The 11,159-nt window shown below is 47.7% G+C and overlaps 2 protein-coding genes across 2 annotated transcripts; one reads left to right on the top strand and one right to left on the bottom strand.

Annotated features, from left to right (window-relative positions):
* Nucleotides 1-12: 12 nt before the first annotated feature.
* On the bottom strand, nucleotides 13-6,919 carry CSUI_006390 (armadillo interacting protein). The gene is made up of 5 exons (XM_068066550.1): nucleotides 3,857-6,919; nucleotides 3,156-3,384; nucleotides 2,190-2,403; nucleotides 1,340-1,408; nucleotides 13-277 (listed from the first exon to the last, which is right to left on the bottom strand). The coding sequence occupies exons 1-5, from the start codon at nucleotides 4,952-4,954 to the stop codon at nucleotides 64-66; spliced, it is 1,824 nt and encodes a 607-aa protein (XP_067921475.1). The 5' UTR covers nucleotides 4,955-6,919; the 3' UTR covers nucleotides 13-63.
* A 2,505-nt stretch (nucleotides 6,920-9,424) lies between these two features.
* Nucleotides 9,425-10,498, top strand: CSUI_006389 (uncharacterized protein; the record flags this gene model as incomplete). Its single annotated transcript, XM_068066549.1, has 1 exon — nucleotides 9,425-10,498. A coding segment is annotated over exon 1 (360 nt), but the record flags the coding sequence as incomplete, so codon positions are not given.
* Nucleotides 10,499-11,159: the final 661 nt, after the last annotated feature.

The raw sequence follows: 11,159 nt of genomic DNA, 5'->3' as shown, positions 1-11,159 counted from the left end.
TTCCCCCGCCTACTATGCGCACTCCAACTGAAATGGGGTGCGAATCGAGCGTTATCTTAGACTTCATCTTTGTCTCACGTTCTCACCCGTATCTGTGCCATCCATAACGAAGAAACGCATCTTGTTTCCTTTAACAGCCGAGTCCCATATACCATCAACCTTAACTGCTAGGCATCCTTTCTTTCCGACGTCCCAAGCTCGATGATAGCCGAGCTCTATCTCACTTAGCACAGGCAATCCTTCTCCAGCAGGTGTCCATGCATTGGCGCGAATCTCCCTAAAATCAAAGGAAAACGGATCTAGGAGCACAGAGCTGATCATGAAGGAAAGGAAACGTCTGCTCTTCCATCCGAACCTCACAACTAACTCCTCCTCGACATACACAGTAACGTACCTCTCTCCATAGATAGCTAGACAGTCAGACAGACAGGCACATTCTATCTTGAAAGAAGTGAAGCAGGTAGAACCTCTATGCGTCTAAAAAAGTGAAGAGACACGTGCCTACATGAGAGATAAACACTTCCTCGTCAGACATGCAAGGATAGCATTTTGTTTGTGACACATGAAACGTCTTCTCTCTCGGATTTCAAGGACACGATCAAGTGCAGTGAGTGAGAAGAATAGATATGGAGAAAGGCCTGGAGGTGAGAAAAGATCTATCGGTAAGAATGACGTCGGACAGTAAGGGGAGAAACAACTCATACACAGCTGCCTGTAGTAGAATCCGCTTTTCCCTTTTTGACACTTCTCTCGTTGTTCTTTCCNNTACATCTTCCAGTGTATATACACTTCTCTCGTTGTTCTTTCCTCCTCCTTACTTCTTCTACACACACCAACACCTCATCTTGAATATGCCGTCTCATCTAACCACTTATATATATAAATACACGATATAGACATATAGACATCTATCTACTAACGGAAACAGATACTTAGTAATATAGACAAAAATTATACACGGGAGATCGCCCCGTCCGACTTTCCCTTATGAGTCGAACACAAGAAGAAGTGCATCCGAGATGAAAGATCTCTTTTCTTCGAAACAAACAGACAAGGGCGTGAAGTAGAAACTCCAAGCCACGCAGTCAGAAGTGCAACCCCATAATAGAAGTATGAACTTCATTCATCTCCATCACAAACGGACCTCTGAGGTATCCTTTACTGTACTGTATATACACCTTGTAAACAGGACACTAAACACCAACCCTGCACTCGATCCACACGGAAGGTTCTGATGAGATGGCTTCGAACCCCCCCACCCCCTACAAGATCTGAGTGGATGCATGAATAAACAGGCAACAGCGGAGACATGTAAGACGTGCTGCGGGTGTGTGCTTACGCGATGTCTTCAGGGGTTATGAGAGGCTCGTCGTCCTCGCCTAGGTGGAGATCATCGGCAACCTGATCACTGAACAGTAAGGGTGTCACAAGTACATCGCGTAAATACAGAGACAAACATACATAGCCATGCATACAAGCATAACTATTCACACACTTGTACCTATACGAAATGGATTCATCAAGTCAGCCGCCCCCGTAGAGGCCTAGGCACGGGAGTATGTACGGATCGGTGCATCCATGAAGGTACTTCAGCATTTACACAAAGATTCTTACAAACGCGTGTGGGGGCTTTCGTATTGAATTCTGCATAGATACAGGACGATACTCATCCCGAGGAAGGAAGATTCACTCAAAACACATCTACGGTTGATGCTGCGGGATTTTTAGGACAACGAAGTTCAGGAAGAACAAGAGAGAGGCTGGAAAGGATCGGAGAGATGTCGACAACAGCTCGACAATACCAGGCATCTCCTCCTTATCTTATCGTCTTCTTGTCTCTCTGTGAACTAGACCGCTATAGGACCTATCACACATAAAACTCTCCCACCCATAGACATCTGCTCTTTCTCGCTCATTCCTCATACCTGCACGGTCTCATCACTGGAGCGCTCCCTCCTGCCTTCGTCTACTTTTTCTCTTCCCTCCATCTGACTCCCCGCCTGACTCGAGACCAACTCACTATAGACAGAACTATGTACAAACAACACACAAGTCACATATAGAAACCCCTCGACTTCGGGTTACATTCGGTCTCGATCTCTTCCCCCCTAACCCCCAATCATGATCTGTCTAGAGACACGCCGCCCTCAAAAAGAGAAGATAAAGTCATGCATACATCCAGATCTTACCTTATATCCTTTGCGACAGTCACATCACGTCTACGTATGCGCTGGCGCATCTTTCCATGGTGTGTATCGGGGAGATTAAGATCATCGTCGGCTGAAGAAGACGAGGGACCTGAGCCTATTCCGACACCACCCATGGAACTGTCAGCCATCCCGGCGCTATCACCACCAGGAACTCCGCCCACTCCTACTTCTCCTGGATCTTCACCCCCTCCTTCTGAAAGGAAGAGTTGTCAAGAAAGTGAGAGAACAGATGCACAAGGACCACGTTTCTACACACCTAAGCAGACAAATACGCATGCCTCTATGCACTACATACATACACTCATATTCATGCGTACACAGCTATTCATATAGATACATATAAACGAAGACAAGAAAACTGTCCGTCATCCTACACCGAGGTGCAGGTGGACGAGGAAGAAGTACTTCGGGGGTCATCAAAGTGGTTTGAGAGATATCAAACACTTTGTAGTTTCTCGCTGTCTGTCTTTTTCTTCAGAAGAAGAGCGACAAAAAGGAAAGGCTGAGAAAACGAAGAGGAAACAGAGAGATCGTATCAGTGAAGCCAATTCATGCATGCTTGCATGCGCCCTGCAATAAATCCCTGATTGACATCTTCATATGGATGCGTCGATGAAAGAGAAATCTCCATCTTCCTTGTTACTGCCTCTCTGCCTACACACATGGGACACCACCTACCCCATGAGAATCTTGAGGAAGTACACCACACTTTTCATACATTCCCTCGGAAGATGACATGCATGCATCGCTAAATCAAGCCCTCATTTCTGCCTGCATATCTTCCTTCGCGCCTTCAGACCTACATAACAAAACAACCCCCTTCTTCTTCTTCTATAGTGAACCGACTACACGAGTAAAATGTATGTACTCCCCTACATCTCCCAGGGAAGTGATAGCACATGACGATCTGATGGACTCACTATAGGAATGTGTATGATTCCTTACCGTTGAATGCTCCTAGAAAATCTTCTTCATTCATGTCTTCAAGTCTTTCTCGCCAATTATTACCAAGAAGCTTCTGATAGAATCCACCTAGATCCGTATTCATGACCACACTCCCACCCCTTGTTGGGGCTGTCGTCCCTGCTGATGAGGAGCCAATCTCACCGGCACTTCCGACTCCTTCGTCTCCTTCTCCATCCCCTCTTACTGCCACTCCGCCGGGGGAGACACTCTGGAGAACCAGAAGAGCCACATACACATACACGGACATAGAGAGAGAAAGCGAGAGACACAGACAGAAAGATATAGACGCAATCTTGTGAGTCTATGTATCTAGGCATATAGAGAGAAGGCAAAGGACATATATACATATAGATTCACACAAATACACAGAGATATTCGTACAAACCTACATACATACATAAGAGGTACACAATCCTACATACGTAAGTACACCCATACATATACATACCTACATGAGAGAAAGAAAAAGGAAGATCACTCATTTACAAGTTGAGACGACGCTTGTGCATGAAGGACACCAAAGCTCTCAGGAGAAGACAGAAAGAGAGCACTGCGGGAAGATGAATACGTATATAGTATATCTGCCTACTCACACCTGTGCCTATCTATATGGATGCTTAAAAAAGCCCTCCCTCCCCTCTACACGTGATCAATCCCTCTGAGGAAAGAGAGCACCTCACCTTCTCCCCTCTCTTGACTTCCTCTTCTTCTGTACTTCCTTCTTCCTCCTCGTCATTCTCTTGTTTTCTTTCTCCGTTCTTTCCTTTGTGGAGATCTCCAGGAGACACCGCAGAAGACGAGGGTAATTTCATTGTGCTTAGGTGATGTGGGCGAGGAATCATTTCTCGACAGTACTTCGACTGTTGACGCTTAGGTATCGTTCTCTGAGAGCGCAGTGTCTGGTAGCTTTTAGTATCCCTCGATGGAGACGGTCTTTTCTCTATCCCGTCGTTAGAGACATGACCGCTTGAATCTTCTTCTTCTTCTGCATCACCAGGGTTCTCATCATTCTTATCAGGAGTCGCTGAGGCTGTTGTGTTGGCAGACGCTGAAGAAGAAGAAGGCCCTTGACTGACCTTAGGAGTCGAAGTATGAGCTGAAGAGGGAGGAGGAAGAGAAGAGGAAGAAGAATTACCATCTCCGTCATGATCAGGAGAACGTGTATCTTTATCGACTGGATTGAAGTTTTCTCTATCACTTGGATCCTTCAAGTTTATCGTAGAAGACGAGTCATTTCTTTCTTCCTCCATCCTTGAAGAGGGAATAGGAGAAGAAGAGGGAGACAAAAATGAAGAATCTTGCTCTTTCTCTTGATGGATAGGTACAGAGGACGGCGCTGACTCGGTAGAAGAAGAAGAAGAGGATGTATTAGAAGCATGAACAGTAGTAGTAGTACCAGATGACGAGGAAGAAGAGGATGACGATGACGACGGTGGTGTAGATACAGCAGGAGAAGAAAGAGGAAGTTGTTGATTTGACTGAGTATCCCTACTCTGTGGTTCTTCTGCCCCGGGAGACGGGGTAGTCAGAGAAGAAGGTGAGTGCGACGGCGAAGACTCAGGGGGCACAGGAGATGAAGAAGAAGGAGGAACAGTTCCTTCAGACGACGAACTCTTTGTATAGTCAGGGGACGGAGAAGAATTCGTTATCTTCTCTGCATCACTGCTAGAAGGTAGTCCAGGCGAAGGAGATGTCGGAGATGTATTTCCAGTAGACCCTCCCTTAGGAGGTGTCGTACCGCCTTTTTGTTTCGAAGGAGCTTTCTTCTTCTGCTTCATCTTCCTTTCACTTGAAAAGATGGAGATCACTTCAGACCGGACCAGAGGAACACTCCTCCGTAAAACGAACGACAGAAGAGTATTCTTCCGAGCTTGCTTGTCTGATAGCGAGAGACACTTTCCACATGCGACAACGCCACCTGCCAGACCACAGCATACCCCCTATTCTCCTTAAAGCTACAGAGAGAAAGGAAAGTGTTTTTCCACCTGAAGGCTTTGCCTAGCTGAAGTCTTACAAGAAAGTAGATTTCTGTGTTCCTTACGACACCTGTCTGTTTCGGAAAAGGGGACCAAAGAGAAAAAGAATGGGAAGGAAGGAGAGACGAAAGACGGAGGGGGGGCAGGGATGGAGAAGTCCTCAGACGAGTACAAAAAGGGCTAGAGACTGTACGCGAGACTAGCGATGGGACAGAGGAAATTAAAGTACGCGGACCTTCTTGGAAAAAGTAACAGACGGAGGGATCGAGCTCTCTCCCTCCCCCTCGCGAATGCTCAAGAAGAGAAATACAGAAAGACAAGAGAGCCTACGCAGTGCGTAGGATGGCGAACGGACGAAAAAGGAAAGAAAGAGAAAATGTGATAAAGGAGGCCTTCAGGAAGACGAACGACCTGCTGATAAGGGCCACACTCACTGTTTACGATAGGAAGTCTTCGGAAGGCACAGAGTGAAGAATGAAGACAACAACAATGAGAATAAGGAAAAAGAGAAGCCGAAAGGTCAACGGATTTGGAGAGGGGACGTAGAAATAGAAGACCACAAGGAACTTCTCCAACGACAGAAAGGATACCAAGATACCTGTAATAGAAGACGACGCCTCGGCAGACTATCACAACGTCTGTCTCTCCACGTGTAGACGTACGGAATGGAGGGCGCGACTGTATGGCTGGTAAAAAGAAAAAAGCTCTTGGTAGTTGATTCCTTGATAAGACCGCTTCATGCACGGATGACGACTCTGGGCAAAACAAGAGGGTGTTAGACCTTAGCAAAGAAGCGTCCCGTCGACATTCACAGGCTGGTGAGAAGCGGAGACAGGAAGGACGAAAAAAAAGAACGATTCGCAGGAGGGTGGCTTGAGCCAATCTGCTTCCTTTTGTGGCTTAAAGCGCTTTCCGTCGTCGGAAGAGAGAAGAAAAACAGAAAAAAAACAGTCAAGAGACAAGAAACGAGAAAAAGATCCGGTCCGATCTGCGCATGGAGGGTCAGGACAATGAGGAGAAATCCCCTTTGAAGAGGCACGAAGTAACAAAGGGGCAGATTTTTCCGAGGTTTCTTGTGAGCGAAAACAAAACGCGTCTTTCTGAAGAACGCGGGCGCTATTTCTCCCAGAGACGCCTTCGACGCATGACCTTTCACTAAGCTCGGAGAAGGACGATGGCGAGATCATCCCTGAGTGTGGACAACGAGAGACCGGTGACTGGCGGTGTAATGAATACAAACGGAGAGAAGGAACGGGAAGCGAAGAGAATCTTTCTCTCTCCCAGAAGGAAAAAGCAAAGAAAGAAGTTTCTTGCTTTGTTATTGCTCGCAAGGAAGGTGATAAACAGGGTTGAGAGTCCATCTACACATCTACTTTAATAGTCCCATCCTGTTTTCCTCCGTCCTTCGGAATCCAGGGAGGGGGGGCAAGACAAAGAAAAGGATGCCGAAGAGGCTGGAATAAATCAGTGAACCCTCATTTCAACGTAGCAGCTTAGACAGCTAGATAAACATCGTAGTTATTCAGAGTCCTAGCAGGAGGTGGGAGGAGGTAGAGGAGTCGTTGGAGTTCCCGGGGGTTGTTGTTGCTGTGTTTGAAGGGCCATGTGTGTTGAACTAGTCCAAGAACAGTAATTTTCCATCTTCGCTGGTGAAAGAAGAAGAAAGTGTCTGTCGCAGAGATCCTCTGATCGAATCCCTCGGAAGAAGTAGAAACACAAGTCAAACCGGGCCCGCTATAGGCATGAGAAGACGAAGAAAACGTGTCCAGCCGTCACCTCTTCCGAGCTCAAGCCACATGGCTTTCACCACTTTGACACTGCGAGGAATGACTTCACGGTAACAAGCCCTCCTCACATCGATCGGCTTATACAAAGCACAGGCTATATAGCTCGCGCTGCTTTAGGGCGTGTTGCTCTCGAACAAACGAGGTCTGCATATCCCATTAGCTCGCGCTGCTCTGCGGGTGTGCGGCTCTCCAAGAAACAAAGTGAGGAGCCACTACTCTTGCAAAAAAAGATGACAGGAAAGAACGAGAAATAGGGGCGGCTGTTGGGGGGCGAGCGTAGGACTTCCGGCAGCCGCCCATCTTGTTCGACCGTCCTTCACTTGTTTGCCATCCCGCCTTCCTGTGCTGCATGTTGCTGCCATTTGTCAGACGGCGCGGAGAACACGAATGCCAGCCACACTTCTGGAAGGAATAGGCATGAGCGGAAGGTCCACAGGCAGTAGTCGGTCATACTGCAAGAGCGATCTTTCCTCCGGGGAACGGCTTGGGCCGTAATGGCCTACAGAAGTTCTTTCCCTGTTCCACGCCGCGTTGTTCTCTGTTGAGCGTCGTGCCAGTCATGGTATGACAAATGATCAGGGATTCAAGCAGGTGTGCGGAGGAGACGAGAGCAACTCTTTCGTCTCTTCATCCTCGGATGGAGATTCAGGGGAGCTGTGCATATTCTTTCATGAGTATGTTGGGTCCATGAGACACGGAGAGAGTGCAGCCCCTACGTTGTCCATCCAACAGCTCCAAATAGCTTGGTGGGGAGTATGCTTATGTGTATGACGGTAGATTTCTTCCGTGAGAACCCCGAACCTTCCACCACGAATGTCCTGGTTCTACTTTCAGTTCAATATCTAGCAAGAGGCTGTACAACTCCGGACTGCTCAATGCGCGACAATAAAGCAACCCAACCTTACCCTGAAGCCGGAAAGGCTCGGAACTCGTGTTGTGCACACGAGAACAGTTTTTGACGCTGTCTCCGATGAGAAACTTCCTGTCTGTTAGCACATTGGTAGAGTCGACCGTTACAGGGCTCCGCTTTGTGCTTCTGTGTTAAGATAATGGTGCTCCAGGCTTTCTGTCTCACCTTCCACTTATCGCTGGTTTTCTTTTGCTGCCCTCTTCAGCTTCCCGTCGCTGTCTCTCTGCCCGTGACCAAACTCCGGTTCCTGTCAGGCCAGAGAAATGTGACTGGAGAACATGCGAAAGCAGAGGGTGACTTCCGGTTTTTAATTCATGCTCGCCTGCATCGGTGGTTAAAGAAGGCCTGCGAATTTGAGCGGAATGGTCGCAGCTTCGTCTGAAATTGTCGGGACTATACTGTAGGGTTGTCTATACGGCCAGGGATCGCCATGTCCAACGGGTCGATGTGACTTCTCTTTCCATCCCAGAAGCTTGAAAAGCGTTTGGAGGAAAGAGACCATCACCACTAATAGTCGCGTGGTATAAGGACACTAGGCTTGTAACTGAATGCATTCCTATTCGTAGGTGTGTGTACAGGCACATCACCGCAAGCTCTATGTTTTCCATCACAGTCGACCTCCAGTTTCTGCGTAGAGAACCCGCACAGCAGTCCCCAGGTCCTTTTCCTATCTCTGCCTTTCTTGTGTGTTCAGTTTTCTTTCTTCGTTTTCCTTCCTCTGTCTCCTTCCTCGGTGATACTGCTACTTCAGTCCGGTCTTAGCACAAAGTATTCCTACCCCTAACTTCGTGACTGTTCCCCGTCCTCCCGTCTGTTTCTCGCTTCGCGGCAGCTCTTTTTTCGCACACTGGCCTTTAGGGCTCTTGAGCTGTTGTGTAGTGCCATCCTGCTAACCTCACTACACACAATCCTCTTGTCTTTTCGCCCGTGCGCCTCTTCGAGGTCCTTGTGAAGCTGTCAGCTGTGGTGCCGCTGTGCACTGCAATACTCCACATGTAATGACACAATCTGTCTTTCTCGTATACGTTCGCAGGCGTATCCTGTGCGCTGAATGAGTCAGACGACTGCTGTCGTACGCCGCGGAGCCTGATACAGCAATTCAGTTGTTAGAGTCTCAGATGGTTCTTCATACGCGTAATACATAGTTAACGGGAATCTCACCATACACTAAGGGAGAAAAGCGGACAGATCTTTGTCTTCGAGAAGGCATTTCGCTGAGTTACAAAGTAGTGCAAAGCCGTGATTAGGGTACCTAGTACACAGAGATACTTTCCCTATTCCGAAGCAAAAGTTCGTCGAACAAGCGTCCAGCGCACACAGGCCCGTGTAAACCCGTTCTGATACGAAGGCACAGCCTCGCACTTGTTTGCTGCCTACTTAAATAGGCAGGGAGAGTATCGATGAAGCCAGCCGATCGCGCAATTTCTCATGCCGCAGAAGTACGCAAGTAGAGAGGCATTGTGCATGCACGGCTTTGGCTGCTGCATGCAGCCAGTAATCTGCTTTCTTGGCCTCCTCTAAACTCGTTGCTCCCGCTACTCAGAACGAGCTATCCCAACAGGAGACTCGTATGGGATAGCAACCGCCCTTGTCCTCTATCCCCAGGAAGCTCAAGTGTGAAAGCAGTGAACGTGTATGGGCCGTCTCCCTCTAAGAGAAGGCCTGCTAAGGCATTTCGCAGCGCGAAAGCTTCTTGCCTGTCAGCTTTCCTTCACTCGGCAGCCCGATCCAGGCTGCCTCGAGATTCTCTGTTATAAACTAAAGTAAGTTACATCTTCCTTGCCGCTCATCATGACACACCTCGATTGGTGTGCCTTCTGTTGCACACCTTGATCAGTCATTTTCTCTTCCGATGCGTCGACAGAGAGAAAAAGAAGAAAACGGATGTAGGAGAACCTGCTCTGCCTTTTGTCTCTTCGGTGTTTCTCCCGTCAGACATCAGGAGAGAAGAGTCCCGGTGTCTGCCTTGAGAACTCCTTAGCTCATTTTTCGCCACTAGCGTTTTTCGCTGGGCTCTGAGATAGAAAAGTGTTTAGCATGACGCTCTTGCTGAGAGATGCTGACTATCCAGCCGCCTCTTCCTCTGTTTTTCTCTCTTTTGTTTTATTGTCGTTCACTTTGGTCTCTCAAAAGACCAAGAGAAAGAATGACGACCTCCGGTCCAATGTATCTTTGATTCACAGTCGGTGAGCCACTCCTGTCTCCTGTCTCTCTCTCTTGTCTCCTTTTCTCTTCTTTCCTTTTTTCAACTGAGAGTCTCTCTCTTTTCATTTCTCCTTATCTTCACCATGCATCCGCCGTCTGGGCCTTCTCCGGCTTATCTTGGGGGCTCGGGAGCAGGGAGAGGAAATCTCTTGTATGGGGGGGATGGAGTTCCATCATCGGCTTCTCAAGACAGTCAGTTCGTCTTTGCTCAAGGAGGAGGTGTCGTAGATCATGGGGCCGGAGGAGGAGGGGGACAAACAGCTGCTTTGACTACTATGGCTGGTGTAGATAAAAATGCAGGTCCCTATGCTATGGTTTCTTCTTCATTTGAGATGTTCGGTCAAACAGACATCTCTGGGGTTCAACAGCAGCAGACGATAGCCTCGGCGCATGGAGAGTATGTACACTGGAATGTTGCTCAACAAGGTCCTCCCCCTGGAGGTACGTTGTGCGCTGCGGGGTAGAATGTGTCTATTCACATCTGATTAGCAGGGGAGGGGTAGATAAAGGAGTCGAAGGGTGCAAACAAACTTGTATGTATGGATACATCCCAAATGTGGACTGACTTAGTCTGGGGGGGGCGGCACTCGTCGTAGACACGACGATATCTTTGTAGGGTGATCTATGAACGTGTATGGGTATGTATACATGTAGGAATATGTATGGAGGTACGTATGTATATGTATGGATGTATACATGTATGTATATGTGTATATGTATGTATGTGGTATAGAGAATTCTGTCATGCTGTCTACGACTTTACCGTGTATCCCGCATACAAAACACATATCTTCGTTGTAGAAGGCCATTCAACTGTTGTGCATGTTTCTATCTACCGTTGTCTCACTCCTTTCTTTCAGGATACATATCATTTTCTGCGATTCTTTGTCTCAATGAGAAACACCGAAGCGGAAGTATGAAGATAAATAAACTTCGATGCAACACGAGTCTCCACCTTTCAAGAAAGCACTCCCGCCAACACCACCCGAGTTAATACACCCTTCGGAGTCATATATACTTAGCACCTGTATATATACATCTACATATATGGACTCCTGCTTTTCACAACATCTTCCATACAACATGTCATCTCTCCATCTCCACC

This window comes from Cystoisospora suis (assembly GCF_002600585.1).
Source record: "Cystoisospora suis strain Wien I chromosome Unknown contig_3223, whole genome shotgun sequence".
Classification (NCBI taxonomy): domain Eukaryota; phylum Apicomplexa; class Conoidasida; order Eucoccidiorida; family Sarcocystidae; genus Cystoisospora; species Cystoisospora suis.
The sequence above is the reverse complement of the archived record's forward strand: the minus strand, read 5'-3'. Positions and strand labels throughout refer to the sequence as shown.

What these genes read in the sequence shown, in the direction of transcription:
- CSUI_006390 (XM_068066550.1), bottom strand. Translation starts at nt 4,954, where the DNA reads ATGAAGCAGAAGAAGAAAGCTCCTTCGAAACAAAAAGGCGGTACGACA. An exon ending in TTTTCTAGGAGCATTCAACG is followed by an intron (nt 2,404 to 3,155) that starts GTAAGGAATCAT and finishes TCTTCCTTTCAG; the next exon opens with AAGGAGGGGGTGAAGATCCA. An exon ending in ATAACCCCTGAAGACATCGC is followed by an intron (nt 278 to 1,339) that starts GTAAGCACACAC and finishes CTTTGATTTTAG; the next exon opens with GGAGATTCGCGCCAATGCAT.